The sequence below is a fragment of the Ambystoma mexicanum genome, chromosome 2q (genome assembly GCF_040938575.1).
Source record: "Ambystoma mexicanum isolate Mex_15411 chromosome 2q, UKY_AmexF1_1, whole genome shotgun sequence".
NCBI classification, from domain to species: Eukaryota; Metazoa; Chordata; class Amphibia; order Caudata; family Ambystomatidae; genus Ambystoma; species Ambystoma mexicanum.
Window position 1 is genome coordinate 420,133,294 of NC_090924.1, and position 19,531 is coordinate 420,152,824.

The following is a 19,531-nucleotide window of genomic DNA, read 5'->3' on the forward strand; positions in this document are numbered from 1 at the left end:
AGACACCTGGGTCGCAGGAGCCTCAAGATGCTGTACTTTTGACAAGGTGAAAAAAAGACTCTCAATGTCACGTGCATGCCGTGTTGGCGCTAATGTATTAAATGTGTTCGGAACAGTAAATACTTATAATTAACCCAAGGGTTATGTAGAGTGCACATAAGTTAAAATGCCTAGAGGTGGGCATAGGGGGGATGTAGATCAAGGTCTGCTGGTGCCCCCATGGCCACCAAGTTTATCATTACAAAAGTATTAAAAAGGCACAACATATTCAAATGTCTACTGTGGTCTATTAAGACAGCCAAGAATTGGAATATAGCTAGATCCATGTAACTCACAACTTAAGGCATTTGCATTAACAGTCGACCCAGGTGAAAGTGATAGACATCAAAAGGCAGACATCTGTCCCTGCATTCTGCCGCACTAGGAACCCCCAAACTGGGCATCTAAGCCGTTCACATTCTGAAAGTCTTTAAACAGCATATTCCTATACAGAATAGATAACATTTGCCAAATTTGTTAGTGGTTTGTCACTTTCATCAACAAACAAACAAGGTGTAGCAGATAGTAGATGAGAACCAGAAATCTGTCTCAACAATCTGCCGTACTTGGAACGCCCAATGCGAGTATCCAAGCCGTTCACAATCTTACTGCCATCCGGCAGCATGTTACTAAACACGACATGTTACTTGACAAAGCAGGGGACAACTGTCAAGGGAATTTTCACTTCTAGTCAACACTTATGTCATTAGCAATCTAAATGGCAGTCAGAGGTCAATAGATTCAAGGGGCTCCCAGCATAGGGCTAGGGAATGTTAAACGAAACACATCAAATCAAATTCAAGGTTCATACCCCTTGGACTGAGGCAATCCAGCAGCTCAATCCACAAGATTTCTCTCTGTTGAAGCTTCCTTAAGATGTCACCACCCCTTGACCCCAGTTTCACCTGTTCCAGTATGACACATTTCAATTGTGCCACTGTGTGTCTGGCTTATGCAAAGTGTGCCGCTACTAGTGATTTTTGACTCTTGGTATGGATATTTGATTTGTGCTCTGTCCAGCGTATCCTGGCCTTCCTAGTGGTCATCCCCACATAGTAAAGGCTGCAAGGACATTTCAGGCCCTAGATAACATTCACTGCATCACATGTGCATGAATGTTTAAGCCAGATCGGTTTACCCGAAAGTGGATGTCTAACACTATTACACTTAATAACATTAGCACAGTGTTGGCAATTCAGGCAGGGTATCGTGCCCCTAAATGTACTCATGTCAGATCTCAGAGTTTGTAATTCTGCTTTAATGAGGCTGCTGCGCAGCGCCTTATTGTTTTTATATGCAAATGTGGGTGTTTGCGGAAAGAGTTGTAACTTTGGGTCCATTTGTAGCATTGCCCAATGTTTCTGTATAATCCTCTTGATTCTCCTACTTTGCGTAGAGTGTGTCGTAACATATACAAGAGTCTCACTGGTCTTCTGAACTTTAGGTGTAAGCAAGGTGTCTCTTTGAACTTTGCTAACTCGATCTTTCATATTCTCAATGAGTGTGTGTTCATAACCCCTTTCCGCAAATTTCTTCTCCAGCATAGCAGATTGCCGTATGTACTCCGCGGGTTCTGAGATGTTGCGCCTATACCGTAGGAATTGGCTCAGGGGGACACTGTCCAATGTTCTCTGTGGGTAAAAACTAGTGGCAAGTAGCAGGCTGTTCCTGTCTGTGGCTTTAGTGAAAATGCGGGTCTCCAATTTCTGTGCTTGAACATAGACCTCAACGTCCAAAAAGTGAATATTGAACTTGTTCGTGAGGGTTGCAAATTGGATTCTCGGGTGCATCTGGTTCATCATATTGAAAAAGTCTCGTAATTCATCTTCCGGTCCGCTCCAGATCCCAAAAATGTCGTCAATGTAGCAGGTGTACATTGTCAGGTGTCTCGACCATCTTGGCGACGAAATCACGTGTTCATGTTCAAGGAAATACATATATGTATATTTGCATAGCAAGGAGCCATAGCTGGTCCCATGCTTGTTCCTGAAATTTGCAGAAAGTATCTCTCATCGAACTTAAAGAAGTTGTTCATCAGAACAAGCTTCAGTAGGGTCAATGCAAACACACGGTCACCGTGGCAATTCTCTGAATTTAGTAACAGCCATTCCACTGCCTCAAGTCCTGATTCATGGGCTATATTTGTGTAAAGCGACTTAACATCCATTCTGAACAATGTGTCCCGTCCTTCAACAAACTGTACTCCTTGGAGGTTCTTACTAAAAATAGTCCCCATGAAGATTTATGCCAACGCCTGAATCGCAGAGAGACTTATTGGATAGACAAACTAGGCAGTTTGGTACCTAATGGACTAAATGAGGAGACTTTCACTGTTTTCTCTAATTGTATGTTTTCTCTTATTGTATGTTACTTTTTCTGTTTGAATGAACCTGTTTGGATTCACATTTAGGTGTAAGTGGCACCATGACTTACATGATACTGTTGATGTTAACTTGTAACTGATTTAGTATTCTAAAGTTCCACGTATATATGGGATTTTGCAGTAATTTCTATGTGTTTGGCTTGCATGCTGCATATCCTGGATCTCCATCCAGGACCCAAGGTGCCGTCTGGCATGACAACACCACTGGCAGCACCAATATATACAGGTTTTGGACATATAATGTTAGATATTTTCTAGAGTTTTAACAATACATCCCTTCCTTTTTAGAACCCTGCTTTGCCCCCTATATCATTTACCATTTCACAGAACACTGGATTTTCATTTCCAGTATTTTTTCACTTTTCATGATTTTCTGATCTTTAATTTTTATTGGATTAATATTCTAAATAAGAGCCCAGGATAACCCTAAAATAATTTTTTCGACCTGATTCAAGCCTATTGGCTTGATTGCGGCCTCGACACGTAACTTGCGCCCTCTGTAGAGGAGCCGCGATCACGTGTCGTATAAGTGAGGGTTGCCCGGCAACGCTCCGATGCGGCGAGGATAGTCTGCTTTAGGCAGACAAAGAGAGAACAGCTCTGTTCCGTGCATTACAACGGTAAGCGCGAATATAACGCTCTACCATAGACGATGCGTTCAACAATGCTCACGTAGATTTCTAAATGATATGCTTCCACGTTTACAGATACTGCTCACAGATCACGGTGTAGCGGGTCGTTTTTGACGCTTTCAGCGCTAAGTTGGTTTGACTGCAATACATTTACCTAATTCAGGTAACATTCCACTCTGCCTGCTTATGGCCATTATGAACCAATACTCAACTTTCTTACTGATTGGTTTTCTTTCATTTCTTTCATTTATTATTTTTTCCCCGGCCTGCCTTCTGCTACTACATACATGACTACTGGGTATGTGTTCCATTTTCAAACGTTAATTCACATGACGCCCTTTGTTATGTTTCTACATACATTTCTTGCATTTATGTGTTTGATGGTATATGGATATTACTCATGACATTATTTGCATTATTTAGTTCAATCATTTGTATGTACATGTTGTGTCCACATTGTATAGACTTGCCCTGATGAAGGAATTTCCATTCCGAAATGCATTGGCATAACCAAAGTCTGTTGATGAAGTGATTTGTGGCAAACTCTTCCTCACTAAATATTACTAGTGTCTACTCTTTATTTTTAAAAAATGAACTTTGATTTGACTGATAAAATCATCGTTGGAAAAACAACTGGATTTTTTTGAGTTTTGTTACTTAATAATCTTCAAGGTTCTTATTGAAGGTTCATAAAATTTGCACTTAATTTAAACCCGGATTGGGACTCCAGAGAGCGGCTGTATGACTGGGTATTTTACGTAGTCTCTTGCCTCCACTGTTATTTTTTGGTTTGGGTGTCTCCTAACCTTTTACAGCCGGCTCCTGTACACTGAACTACATTTCTAAGGATAGTTGTTTATCAGAGACTTTGCATATTAACATTAAGACTGTTAAGAAGTTTAATGTTCCAGTGGTGCCCACTCATTTTTTGCTTTCTCCTAGAATTATCAACAACTCTACTATGAAACTGGTGGATAATCACTCCCCCCTAAAATCCAGTTGTGTTAAGGCCAAACCATCCACCCCTTGGTACACCCCTGAGCACGCCTCCAACAAATGCTCAATCAGAGACTCTGTGAGGAATTAGCATCTGGCAGGGGTGCAAATCCCTGACTTTTTAAATGTGTATTAGCAAATAGACTGATGAGGGTTATTCTGTCTCAAAAACGGTAATCTGCCAACCAGATTCCCCCTTTCCTGTGGACTCCAGGCCAGAAGCATAGTGCACCCATGCCCTGCCGCCTCAGTAGCCTGATCTGAGGCACCAGCTCTACTCATGGAATTGAGCTGGTTCAAAGGTCATGAGGTGCGACTTGACAAGCCTCAGAGACAGCAAATTCCCTGCCGTGTAGAGGTGGCATTTAAGATATTCCCCCATACCCAAAACTATGATGATCATCGCCCATGCTCTTGGCAGGGTAAACTCTAAATAAAATCTTTTCATGTGGTTAGGCATAGAGCATGGTGCTACTAATGATCACAACCGTTGCATTCCAATTGATATCACACATGTGTAAGCACCTGTGAGTCAGCTCCACTGTGGAAGATGATGTGTATTCAGGTCAGCTGGATGTAGTCCACCAAATGGCAGGAAGAGAACCTGGTGGGCCAGGCTTCCTCTTTGATATCTTTGTGAGGTCAGGTAACACTCTCCACCCAAGACAGCCGCAAAGCAGGCAGCTGTCCTGTGCCTGGGGATCAAGAGAGCACACCCATTCAAAAGGAGTAGCCTCACACCAGGGTGCTGCATCTCCAAAAGGCTTTTGTTCTCAGAAAGAAGGAAAGGCGGTGGTAGTTATGTTAGGCAGTGGTCCATTTGGTCAATGGGAGAAGGTTTCCACCATTTTCATTCTCACTGTATCTCTCTTTTTTATTGTGCCCTCCAATAACTCCGGAGCAACGCACTTTGGGTGTAACATCAACAGGGAAAGTCACTCCCTTCTAATGAACCACTTGAACTACTAAGGCAGGCTAGCTTTGCTTTATTCTGATCACCTCCGTTCCTCTCAGATCCTTTAAGGCTGCAGATTCATTATGCAGATCTCACCGGACTTCCTTTGGGAGAGTTGTACTCTCCAAGGCACTCAGCCTGAGCTGAAGAAGGAATTATCCAAGACAAAAGCAAGATCTGTCCCCTACCAGTCCCAGGTCACATTGGCAGTAACCTCTGCTGTGGATCAGAACCTAACACTCTGCACTGGAATCTCCTGAGCTAGGAGAACAGACCCTGAACTTAACCATCCTATCATTGAGTCCCCCTGAAAGGGCAGCAACCAGAGGACCAAACCCGCTGAAGCTCCCTGTTCACTGCACCGAACCAGTAGTTCCATGTTCACCGCCCTTGGAACAAGAGGGAAGTCACTGGCACTGGAACATTGCTTGCAACACCGACCAGAACAAAACTGCATCACGTCCCAGCCAAAACTTGTCACCTGGTAGTCCCGATGTGACTGCTCAATGCCAGGACTTGAAATGAATCACTGGAGCTTCACACGCTGACTTTGACCGGCTGTTGCAACCATGGTTTGGCCCTGCTAGCCCTTGAATGGCAACCTTATTAATTGCACATTGACACACCCATAACCACTGTGTAATGTCACTCATCGACCACACGCAGCAGCTAAAGCCTGACTCGGCCTGGCCAACTGTCAAGCATTCCTGGCACCACCCCTAGCTCCATCCTTGAAGAGCTGTCGTTTTACCTCACAGAGAACCCGCATTTGCCCCTATGCAATGCCCACTTGCTGCTGGGGCCTTCGCGATCCTGTGTGCCTGAACTGAGCCTGATCAGTTTGCATCTATCCTTCAACCCCAGGTCTGACTGCGTTAGAACACCAATAACTGAATCCAGGTACTGTTGATTCCGAACTGCTCCTTCGGTCCACTTGGACCCTAGAGACTGGTCAGGTCATGATCGCTCCTGTTTTCCTCTAGATAACCCTTTTATGTGGTTAGTATTTTACCTACCACCCCTGGAACCATGCTCAGAGTGCTACTTTCTCGTGTCTGTCACATCTTCACACTTCTTCCTTTGGGGCTGTTTCTTGTACAGTATTCTCTGTTTGTTCTATGTGCATATGGTGTGTTTATATTTTTTTACAACCTTGATTGTAAATTCCCCTTATTTTGGACTGTGATACTTTGTTATTTGGGTTATTGCTGGTTAACTTGCACACCCCTCTTAAGATCATAGCCTTCTCTTGGCCCACGTTACCACATTAGGCAAAGGCGGTATATCTCTCAATGACCCCTGTTTTACCTTCATGATTGCATTGTGTTTTGGATTGTATAAGTGTGAGGGCTGAGTGGGCCATTTTACCCCTCCTCATCCTTGTACTCTTGTGGAGCAGAATCCAATTTGTCACAGCCTCGTAGAAATTGTGGCACAAAAACCATGACCCGGGAGATCTCGCAAACCTCATATCTCTCTGCACCAACCACCGGATTCTAATCACTGAGGATAAAGCTGCATATTACTACACCACCATTGCAGCTGCCTCTAATATGAGCAAAGACCTATTTGAGATAGTAAAGCCTTTTACCAAATCCTCGACTGATTCCAAGGTGCCTGAAACTCAGGAAAAATCTAAGAAAATCGACAACACTTTCATTGAAAAATTTGACAAAATCGGACAGGTAATTGTTAGGCAGAATCATATGCAGTACCCTTTGGGAACACCTCACACAGTTAGGACTACAAGTGCAAGTACAAATTCACCTTTGGTACAAGCCTGTACTACACAGTAAAGTGGTAGACAGACTATGAACAATGAGTTGTAATCGAATAGTGTTTTTTTTCTTTAAGCCTTCTTTTTTATTTTCCTTTTATCAATCATATGTTATTAATTGTATATTTAAGGATATTCTGTCTGAGTGAATTTGTATTTTGTATTTGGATTTGTTGAAAAATCAAGTTTTATTGATTAAAACAACTTATAAATAAAAATAAAAAAATAATTCACCTTTGGTACAAGCCTGTACTACACAGTAAAGTGGTAGCAATGGCTGAGGAGCCAGACTTATCTCAAGAGTAAAGTGAGCAGTATCAGAAGTTACACAAAGGACAGCAATTGCTATGGTTCAAACAAACACTGACTCAAGGTTTCTGAGTAAAAGAATATACATCTATTTACACATTCATTTGTAAAACAGTTCACTAAATAAAGCAGCAGACTCTTAATATACTACACCACACCCAATTAATTCTGGGCAAGTTAAAGATCAAAATGAAGTGTGAGAAAAATGGCACTCCAGCAACTTAAAAAGGGAGCGAAAAGACAAGGTTATACAAAATTAAGACGCACCAACAAGTAAGTCGGCAGGGCATTCTAGAAAAGGCTTGCTACAATGAGGATTCAAATTACTAGGCCTGGCCCAATGTTAATGGTTCAAAGTCTTCGCAGAGGATCACACAGTTCAGAGTAGTTTGTGGTTAAATCTTTGCCAAGAGTTCGAAACGAAGTTGGTCGGAAGAAAGGTTACTTAAAAGAGTAGAGAAGGACAAGCCTTTCGGATTGGCGAAAGATTTAAAACACTTTCACTGCGGTCGGACAGAACGAACAACCGGGTTTGAACAGTACCTTTAGAAGAAGAAGGATGCAGTAGCTGAGGCAGAAGTTCCTGGCAGATCCTGCAGGTTCACAGTTCCTGAAGCGACTGTCGGACTGACACAAAGGAGGAGGACTGGAGGGTCCTGCACTGCCCAGGGAAGAAACCAGCAGCAGAGCAAAGCAACGAATAAAAGGTGCACTCCTTAAAACCCAAACAGGGTCCGGTCCTCCTGGATATCCGGTTCACTGAAGCTGTGCACAGCAAATTCGACCAGGGGAGGGAGGCCTTGCTTGGTGTTTGGTGAACTGGTTGGTCCCACCAGCTCAAGGGAAGAAGATTCCTTGCAGATCTTCTCTGTCGTCAAAGTTTGGAGATTCGGACCAGCAGCAGGGCTTCACTGGGAAGTTCAGTCGTGGTAGTGGTCCTCTTCTTTCAGCTTCTCTTCGATTCTCTCGATCCAGTGGCGACTCTGCCTTCCAAGTCCCAGAGACCTGCTTTTTATGCAGTTTTCCCCCATTTACACAGCCTGGCTGTCAATCACACAGCAGGGTGGCTGTCCTGGCAGGACAGTCACCTAGCCAATCAAACAAGAGTGCGACTTGGGTTTCCAAGGGAACCCTGTGCAGGGGTCCTAAAACCCCTCCCTCACATTTTGTCTACTCAGATTCTCAGGTGCCTAAGGAGGGCTTCTGTGCAGAGGCCTGTCAAAGGACAGCAGACAAAGGAACCAAACCTGGTTTGGCGCGCAGAGTAAATCACGAGAAAGACCTTTACAAAAAGAAATGGTGAATAAACACAGCAGGAACCGAATAAAAGTAAATGGGATCCAGCGGGTTTAAGTTCGAGGCTACTAACTTAGCCTAAAACAGTACAAAGGCTATTTACATAGACCGCGGTAGGAAAAATATGGTAGATACCACTGCCACCCGCCAAATCTTAAAGAAAGGGGAATGAAATAATGTTCCATGAGAGACAGACTAAAAGGGATAACTATGAACCCTTTCCAGTACTCTATGTAAGATAGTTTGTACTGGGTTGGTGAATTTAAAAAGACTAATAAAGTCAATGGCAACTTTAAATGTTCTCGGAGACAGTAGTCAGTCCCAGAAAATGGAGTTTAAAGTGGGAAGTCTGAAAAAGACAACCCTGTGTCACTGCACTGCACTAAAGGTGCTGTGTGACACACAGTAAAAAGATGATGGCTGTGGAGTAGGTGAGGCTCCACAGTCTATGAACACAAAAATGTTAAACACACAGCAAAACACATGTAGCAGTGGGAAAAAAGGCTCACACGCTTACCAGGTGAAAAAAAACAATCCTAGAAATCCAGCAAAGCTGCTGAGGGACTCAGTAGGTAAGGGAAATTAGCCATTCTGGAGAATTCTCCCTATCAGTGTTAGAACCTGATGCACTTCAGCACGCACACTGCCCCTCTGGACTGAGTTATCTCCGCTCTCTTTCCCAAGTCCTCCCAAAGATGCTCACCTCCCTCAAACCTATCTCCCACTCTGACAATATCATCCCATTCTCCATCATTAAACAATTAGACCACCTCTGAATGTACTCCTCAATATCATTTATTCCTCTCTCACTGAAGGGTTATTCACAGACACCCTCAGGACTGTTCTCATATGGCCTCTTTTGAAAAAAAATTGCCATAGGCTCAAACACACTGTCCAACTACCGGCCCATTATGAGCCTCCCGTTTATAGGCAAAAATGATTTGCTACACAACTGCTTGCTATAATCCATCAACTACACCTGCTAAACGACTGGCAGGCTGGTTTCTGCAAGTTGGTGAATGATGCCTTCCAAATCCTGGATTAATGCTGAATCGTGTGTCCTCATCCTCCTTGGCCTCTTGGTTGCATTTGACACTGTCAGCCACTGCATGCTTCTCTCAAACCTCACCGGTAAAATGGGATTCTCTAGCACTGTTCTGAATTTGTTTACCTTCTTCTTCTCTGGCCGAAACGAGGCAAGTCAGATGAACATGTTGTCTTCTAATAGAGTCCCCAAGGGCTACATCCTCTCACCAATCCTTTTTAACATTTACATGGTGTCTTAGGCACGTTGCGCAAACATCACGTTATAGCCATCTGGCAATAGATGGATGATGCTCAGTTGTACAGGAGAGCAAAAGGCCCACAAGATATCAGTCATCTCTGCAATTAACTAGCCATCATCCAGTCCTGGACGTCGACGGCCTACCTCAAACGTCTTTGTTGTGTCACACAAGTTGTCTCACACAATCTTCTTGGAACATACCAATCAGGCTTCCACCCGATGCACAGCACAGAAACATCCATGTTGGACATTTAATCTAATATTCTGGATATCCCTAATGAAGGCAAAGTAGGGATGTTGATGTTTTTAAATCTCTCAGCCGCCTTCGATTTCTTGGATCATAACATTCTTATGGCACACCTAGCTAACGATTTCAACTTGAGTCAACAGTCCTTCAGTTGGATTAACTCTTTCCTGTTAGGCAGATCAACCAAGATATATGCTGGGTCAAGCGTCATCTAAAGCTCACTCCATCTTGCAAGGAGTTCCACACAGAGCATGTTTGTCTCCAGTGTTGTTTAATGCGTACATCAAACCACTTCATGACGTATTGCTAGAAAATCATATCACATTTAAAAATGACACAGACAATGTCCAACTGCTGTTCACGCTGTCTGTAATAAGTCTTGTGACACCTGGCTGATTAATGACACATTCAGCATGGTCGGCAGTTTGATGACAACTGTCTCTTTCTTTATCTGACGACAGAGGTAATGCTGTTGGCTACTCCAATCATGTCAAGTAAATTTGGGAAATACCTGTGAATCACGAATTCTGGGCTCCTACTCCACCCCATCATGAAAAAGTCCTTGGGTATTTACATTAACTAGGATATGAGCATGAACGCACATATTTTACCACTGTCGGTGCTTGCCATTATTATATCTGGCTGCTCCGACAGATTCAGCCATTTATAACGGATACCAATGCCGCCATCATTGCCAGATCAACGGTGGGAAGCAAACTAGACTATGGGAATGCTCTACTAGTGGGCGCCCATGTATCTCCATTAGCTCTACTACAATTGGTACAAAACGCGTATGCTAGAATAGTGTCCATTGTTGACAGGAAAACTCCACTGGCTACCAAATGTGCAGAAGTTTACATTCAAAATATCTGTCACACATATGCATATATGGCAAAGCACCTGACCATCTTAAAGAACACCTTAAATAGCAGAAGCCCATTAGCGTCTTACGTTCCAGCTCTCAGCAGTTAGTGCTCAGTAAACGCATCAAACATACCCATGCAAGGGGCAGATCCCTTCAATTTCTTGCCCCAAAACTATGGAACAAGCTAACTACCTGCATGAGATCTGATTTGTCTTCTCTTCCTTCAGGAAAACGCTGAAATCCTTTGTTTTCACTGAATTATTTTCGTAAATGTTCCCCTTAAACAATGATAACCTTGCCTCTTTTCATTAAGTTATGATACTTTGATTCCTCTTCTTCTTTGTGTTTTTTCGTATGTTACAGCGCTTTGGTGCCTACGGTTTTAAGCGCTATATAAATAAATACATAAATAAATAACCTTCACCTCTCTAAAACCAAATGTGTTCTTATTTATCCCCCTGATAAACAACAACTTGTCCAACAATGGCACAATGATATGTGCCAAGAAGGATTTGAACCAAACTCTCAGATTTAGGAAAACCCTTCAGCATCAACAGCAGCCTGCCCTTACAGAAACACATAGCCAAGAAGATGCAAATGGCCTTGCTCCAAATCTCTATCCTTTGCAGAATCAAACCCTTCATCTTGCCACAGAATCTACTGCAGGAATTTTGGTCTTGCACATTTACAGGGGAAACGGTCTTCGGATGAGATTCCCAGGCTCTCTTGTTACTCCCCTTAAAGCAGTCCACCACATGGAAATGTGAAGGAATCACCCATAACCAGTGCAAACAACATGGCTTCCTCTCCAGGCCAGGATACTGTTCAAGACTGCATGTATCACGTACAAAGCAGTCACGAGTAGCACACCTGAGTAACTGGCTAGTAAGATACCCATATCTTGTGACACCTACTACTTGCACAGCAGCTCTACCAACCACCATAAATTAGAACTCATCCTCAAAGAGAGGACCTGCAAACAAACTTCTTGGTGCGCACCCATCCTGGTATCAGCTTGGAATGGCCACACAATCCTTCTATTTCACAAATCACTCAAAACATGGCTTTTTCAAAATCTTTTGGACCAAGACTAATCCCATATGGATGCACAGACTGACACACAGGTGGCAAACAACTCACAGTAGGGCACTACTGTAAAAGATGCCAGCCCAAATGCTTTCTGCCCACACCAAGCATTTCGCTTCACTCCTCTTCGAGCAAGGTTCACTCTTTAAACAATAAAAGAAAGAAATACCGAAAATAGAATTGTGTCTTGAATAGTTAATTGTGCACCCTCTAGTAGGACGTATGCACCAACCATATACTGATGGAATACGTTTGCAAATATGGAATTCCTGATTAATAGTGTACATGACTAAACTTGCAGTTGGTTAACTTCAAGGAGACCAACATATTTAAGTGAATATTCACATAGGAAAGCAATGCTTCTCCAAAGATTCACATTTTATACATATTTGAATATATTCTAGATTCAAGATGGGATATTGCTGTAAATCGTTCTGTAGATGGTATGAGGGTAAATGTGCCTCGTTAGAAAACAGGCAGTGCAGAAAAACTGTGCTAGTGGTTCTGGGTCTGCATTTTGTAAGTTCTTGTTGATGGGGAAGGAAGATGCATCGAACCCCAGTTTATAAATACGGAACACAGTAAAACCGTATTTGCTAGGGAAATCATTTTGTTAAGAAAAAATAAAATCTAACTTCTCAAATTTTCTGTGTGTCACTTGATAAAAGTCCTTCGCTCAGCACTTGAATTTGACAACGCCGATGTATTTGCTGCAACCCACAATCAGCCAAAGCAAACAAGGGTGGGCCTTCAGGTGCAAAATGACAGCCTTATTAACTATTCATGCACGGATCCTTCTAAAAAAACGCTAGACCCGCCTCCGTGCTTCTGCATTCACAATGTGCCAGTATTGCAAGCCCTGACGTTTAGATGGACAAAGCTCCCACAGCAAAGATCTGTGAAGTGGCCATTGGTGATTGACCAGTACCTGCCCCCATGACCTCAGCCGCTTCTGCTCACAAAGAGGATTTGGTACCCCTCAGCCATTTTTACCATTTGACAGAGGGTGATGATTAAATGTACATGCTATGCTTGCCATGCACTAATGCATTTGTTCATAATTTATATTGGGCAGAAAATGCCCCCTGTCCCTTGCATGTTGCTTTGTTTTGATCTTTGGAAATTGCCATGTCAATTGTTAATGTCAGTGTGCTCTTGCTATATTATTTATGAGTGCTTTGATGGTGCAAACCCACACATATTCCGCAGTTTTGGTATTGCACCGGCTAATAACTTTAACACATCTGGCCCATTGCCTTTTTATTGTGTATACATCCCAGCCATTTGCTTTCCTAGAGCAAAACCAGTTTCAGAAATGCAGTATTTCATTAAATACTTTAAGAAAAATAGATGCATGTTCATATGTATTTGCTTTGTTCTCCTCCATAGGCACAAATGAAGAATTCATATCAGAGAAATCAAACCACAGAGTTCCTTCTCCTGGGCCTGTCAGACAACCCCAAGGTTCAGACATTCCTCTTCCTGTTGTTCCTGGTTTTCTACATGATAACTCTGGCTGGTGATTTGTTCATAATGCTACTGGTAGCCCTTGACCCCAAGCTTCACAACCCCATGTATCTCTTCTTGGCCAACTTCTCGTTCGTTGATATCTGCCTGATATCAGCAATTGTTCCTCAGTTTCTAAGAAACCTCATCTCCACAAGACAGACTATTTCCTTTGTTGGCTGTCTGACTCAGTTTTTCTTTTTTGGGGTTATGGCAAACGCAGAGTGTCTGCTCCTCGCTGTCATGGGCTATGATCGTTATGTGGCAATTTACAGCCCTTTGAACTACTCACTGGTGATGAGCAGTAAAACCTGTGGTATGCTCGTAGCAGCTGCCTATGTGATCAGCGTCCTCCACTCACTGCTATACACATTGATGTCATCACAATTGTCTTTCTGTGGTTCCAACAAAATCCACCACTTCTTCTGTGATTTTCCACCGCTTCTGAAGCTCTCCTGCTCAGACACCTCCATCGAACAGTTGGTCGTGAGCACAGAAGGAATGGCAATGCTTCTCGTACCCTTCCTGTTCCTTGTGGCATCTTACACTACCGTTGTCCGCACTATCTTAAAGAGCCGGTCTGTGGAGGGGAGGTGGAAAGCATTCTCCACCTGCTCTTCACACCTGACCGTAGTGGCGTTATACTACAGCAGCTTGCTCTTCATGTATTTCAAACCGCTATCGAGTTATTCCTTGGATTATGATAGAGTGGTCAGTGTGGTGTACAGTGCCATTGTTCCAATGCTCAACCCTTTTATCTACAGCCTACGGAACAAGGACATAGCAAGGGCCAGCAGAAGGGTCCTAAATCGATGGATCATGCACACAAGATAGTTGGATAGAAGGGCCTCTAGATATACATTGAGTAAATATAATCTTGTTAGATCATTGGAACTCGCTTTACATTGGCACATTCCAAAGGTGGGGAAATGCACTGTTAGATTGCCAACAATTAAATGAAGATCCATAACAGTGATTAAATGAATGGTGCTTACCAATATAAGACTAATTCCCTCTTCTTTCATTTACTCTTTCCATATCTCTAACTTCCGCCCATCCATATGTCCTAATAACTATAATGTTGAATGACCTGCACATCAACCTATTATAAACTCCCTTCAAACACTCTTACTTTTATGGATGACACCCAGGGAAAGACATATTTCACACCATATAGATGCAGTAGGGCTTCCAGGCCTGTCAATTGAAGTTCTTTTTCAATGGACATGTTACAAATGGATGTCAATTTTCCTTAGAGATAACCAGATTTAGAGATTCACCCCAAAGCTATCTCCCTCTTGAAGTGCAGTGACCCCATAACAACTGAAATGAATACCATCATTGAATGTGAATACCATCCTTTGGCTGTTGTGAATCTCAGGATCTATTTGAAGAGCCTCTGTCTAATGCAGAAAGCCTTTGTCACACTCTGCTTCAGTACAAATCACCAAACCATTCCCACAGTGGTACATTACTTCGGTATCTATGTATTTATAAAATATGTAACTATCAGCATTTCAGTGACTATTTATGTTGAATTGCATCAAACATGCACAAAGCCAGGCCTGTTTTGTAGTTGGAGTCGTTTTGTGTATAACTATTCTTTGACTTGGCTGCACGTTTGAGCAGATCCAGCATTGGCTAGAGCACAACTGTCACAAAGAGACACAGTGTAGATACCTCGTAGGAGCAAGCCGTGATTGTACATGTACTGCTTAAGGAGCTAAGCATGGAACATAAACTGCTGGACTCTCCTTTGTACTGGGAACCATTGTAGCTATCGTCTAGCCCACAAGCCTGCAACCTTTGGCTCTCCAGGTGTTTTAGATCACAACCACCATCATCCCTAATTTGCACAGTAACTAGACAGATAACATGGGAATTGCATTCCAAAAGAACTGGAGAGCCATAGATTTCAGACCCCTGGTATGGCCGAAGTGATATGATCATGAATTCTGAGTTTAAATATCACCCTAAGGATAGGCTTTGGACCTGCTACAGGTTATTTGAAACCGAGCTTAGTACTCCGAAATACTGAGCATTAGCATCATATGAAATATGTCACGCGATTAGAAACACACTTCCTAAAAGCAGTGACCTGTCCCTTTTCCCTGCATTTATTTTGAGTCAGGTTAGACACACCCATTATGGCTTGTTGACAGTTTCAACATTGAGTTGCTGCATCCTTCCTGTAAATATCCACATGGGTGATGACTGGAGAATTGTCAACATGCAAACAAAAACATAGATGAAAGAGTCCAAACCCTCAAACCCTCTATAAGTAATACATGCAATTAAGCAAATAGGGACAATCGGGCTGATCTCTGTAGCACTCCCCATATTTGTAGTACTTCTCTCGATTCATAAGATGACACAATGCATTTTGACGAAAGGTAGGAGTTCAACCAGTCCATTGCCATCCCGTGAACATCAAGCTGCTAGAGAATATAGAGAGACTATCTCTCCCCCCTCTCCTACCTCCCCTCTCTCTCCCTTCCCTTTCCCTCCTCCAACTCATCACCACTACTCCCCCCCTTCTCCCCTCAGTTAATTGCTCTTTTCACTGTTTTGGTGAATGGTTCATATTGTAATTTTGCTTCTACCGTTATATTGTTTATGTTTTATGTGCTAAGTTGTTCCACTGTACAGTGCCTTGGTGTAAGGCGCTTTATAAATCAATAATGCTGCCTAGAGATCAATTAGCCCTAAAGCAGTGGCACCTCCCCCATCAGCTGCAGTAAATCGTCTATTGCGCTGCCGAGAACAGACCTTTGTCCAATTCCTGGGTCAAAACCTTTTTGTTGAGCATACATAGCTCTGCATTTGAGATGCCAACCTCCTCTCAAGCAATTTTCCTAAATGAGACATTGTGGTGTAGGGTTAAAGTGAAATGGCACTGTAAGGGCTAATGATGGGTTTTTATGTTAAGGTTTATCTTTTTTTTCTTTTAGCTAATTAGGGACAGATTCTGTCAGTAAAGAGGAATTCCCCACATGGCATAGGTCAGCCATAACCTAATGCTCCTAATGTCTTAAATATTTTTTTTCTGCAGAGGAGTCGTGTGGAGATCAGAGCCCTATAAGCCTTTATCAAGATTCCAGATGTGATTCACATAAAAAGCCAATGGAATGTATAGGATTAATCTCATTTTCACGCATTTAAGAATATAGGAATAATAAAGCAGTTGCTTCATAGTTGGCCACTTCAATCTCTTATTTACTGATTATTTTGTTATGTTTTATATTAAAGGTTCTTATACCGCGCGCTGTCACCACCTGCATGGTTTTAACACAAGGAGGCAAAACACATCTGTGCAGTGATACTAAGCAACAGGCTTCTCATTCAAACAGTGGTCATAGAGGAAGGGGACCAGAAGTATATCCACTAGTAGAAGAGAGACACAAGTATAGCATGATTTTCTAACTAATACTGCCTATCTGGTGACTAATTCTAGATTGCGCTGATGTGCCGCTTATCTAAAAGTGGATAACGCTCACGATCTTGTAAGTGTTTGCTGAAATACCCTCTTAAACCACTCTTTCATACGTAATTAAGAAAAGACCAACTATGGCTTTGTTCAGCTGCCCATTATGGGTGCAATCAATTTATTAGCCTGTAGACGTACTAAATATTTTCTTATAGAGTCTCTAAAGTTAAAATAGTGTTCACTTTAAAAACAGCCTTAGTTTGCTATAATGAAGACACTAGCTCTGGTCTCTCTCCAGGTCCTGATGACTTATTAAGGCCCGTGAGGAGATCAGAGTGAGAGCTGCTTCATTGGGTGAGGATGCTAACACCCCTTTTGTAGCCTCTGCTGTCTACCAGTTTCAGTGGTATGTGTATATTAAAACCACTTTATTCAGGACAGTCTTCAAAAGCGAACAGTGATATACTTACTGATATCTCAAAAAGGGGACATGTGTTAAATACATTACCACACCATCCTCTGTTGCCATATATGAGAGACTCAAGACGGAACCCTGAATCACATGCGTGTGCCAGGCTGCTTGATTTGGTAGCTGAGCCAATTTTTAACAGAACCTGGACGCTGAAACAGAAGTTGATCTTTTGCCAGTTCAGTCTCTTTTTAATAGTGGTTATCCTGGTTTTCATCCACGGTCACCGTAACGCTCCGGAGCCAGGCGGCGTTTACGAATACAAAAAACTGCTGCACCTGTGTGGTATCTTGGCGTTCTGGTGGATCTGTAAAGCAAGAGGGTAAGGCAGGTGTAAGTTAGGACTGAGTGGGAGAAAAGAACAAGAGAGTTGTGATGTGCTACACCATTCGCTGAGCGTAGATGTGATTTTTGGTTGGTAGCCACCATGTGCTGCTGTGCAAGGCTATGTGTGCTGTGTTTCATTGTTGTGGTGTAGTGAATTGCATGTTGTGTGTTGTGTTGTAGAGGTATAGTTGTGTTTCGTTCAGAGTTTAAGAGGTTTATGTAGAAGGGTGAGTTTTTTTAATAAGGTTGCTTAGTGGCAGTACCCTATCCCGTCATCACTGTTTTGATTAACTGTGGGCGGTGCCCCCTGCCCTGTCGTATATTCTGGTGTGATACACTTACCACTCCAATGTTGTGTGCAGAACAGTAGGTCCTCATTGGGATATTCAGTGGTGGTAACCTTCCACCCACAGAGTGCAGACCAAGAGCTGCCCACATCTCCTCCACCTTAGCATTGCCTGGCATGCAGCAACGAGCACCCCAACGGGCTCCTTCAGGGGAGATGTGCTCATCGAGCCCCATGGTCCATCAGTTCTGAGATCGCAATCCTCTCTCTCCCCATTTTCTTCTAAGGCTCTCTGCCAGTGGTCCAATTAAGTCAGACCCATCTTTCTTCCCATTTCCAGCTTGACCCTCTACAAGGAAGGGTACACCTTAATCTCCCTCCCCAATCGGACAGCTATCTTCCTTCCAGCACTATGCTCTGTTCCGGCTTACTCCCCCGTCCTTATTGGAGAAAAGGAAATGTCCCTTTGATATAGAGCGGTTCATGTTGCACGCACCATATTTGTGATTGGGGGTGTGGTGAAGTTGGGGTGATGTTGCAATTTCATATGTATCCACTGTAGTTAAATGTAAATGGGATGTGTTACTTCAATGTTACTTTGTGTTCAAGTTGATAACTATTAGATTTGCACGCACGTGGCAAGATAAATGCCAAAATCACCAAATGAAATAGAAACACGATCCAGATATGCTGTGCTACGAAGTGCCTAGAAGCAGGAACTGAGGAGTTTCATAATGTGCATGTGAGGAAGGGGACTTGTCATGAAGAACCCACTGTAGAGAAGAGACAATTGTTATAAAACATGCATGTACACTGATATACATACACAGGGGAAATCTATATGCATTGTGTTCTTTTCATAAAATTGTTAAACTTTGCAGTCAGGGGTTTGTGAGGTGAATTTTAAGTAACTGAGAAAAACTGGTTTTGCAGGGTTTCAGAGGACAGAGGAAAGGTAATGAGTAACTACAACCTTAGCAGATGGTAAGCCAACGGGACAGCCCATGGTGTTTATTGCTTGGCAGTATCAAAAAGGCCGATTTCATCTTTTTAAGTCCATGGGAGCTTGCAGAGGGATCAGGCCATTTGTTTTTGATCAGCAGTAAACCTGGAGTAAAGGACGCTTGAGGCCAGAGTTGACCGATACTCCCTGTGTTTTAATAGTTTTCTGAGGATGTTACCAGAGGCCATGAGTGTTGAATTTTGAGGAAAAAAGTGTTTCAGGAGAGGTTTATAAATCACTTGAGGCTGAAACAGATCTATCTATTGCGATTACATTACATAATTAATCTACAATAGTAACATTTTCTTTGAGGGATTCAAATCATTTTCAATTTGCCATATGAAGAATTTGGATTCAGCTCCTTGAATATCATGTTTATATTCTTTAAGCAGAGGCATAAAAGGATTTCTTTTCACTTACATCGCAGTGACACTGCCAATAATGTTCTTGTCCTTTATAGAGCTGTTTTGCCTTCCACTAACTACTCTTTGAAAAACATTGTCTGAGATTGTTTTGGAATGACCAGACACTAGTTTAATAGTTGAATAGTGTTGGTCACTGGCCTTCATGGTGATAAACTAATTCAAACCTATTTATTGTTTGATAGGATTGACTTTTTTTGTCGTTGATGCTACATGAAACT

General features: G+C 42.6%; 1 protein-coding gene across 1 annotated transcript; it reads left to right on the top strand.

The window, feature by feature from the left end:
- Positions 1 to 13,265: 13,265 nt before the first annotated feature.
- On the top strand, positions 13,266 to 14,210 carry LOC138568738 (olfactory receptor 5AP2-like). Its single transcript, XM_069646521.1, has one exon. It carries the CDS (start codon positions 13,266 to 13,268, stop codon positions 14,208 to 14,210), a length of 945 nt encoding a protein of 314 aa, XP_069502622.1.
- The last annotated feature ends 5,321 nt before the right edge of the window (positions 14,211 to 19,531 follow it).

Coding starts and splice junctions, on each gene's coding strand:
- LOC138568738 (XM_069646521.1), top strand. CDS start 13,266: ATGAAGAATTCATATCAGAGAAATCAAACCACAGAGTTCCTTCTCCTG.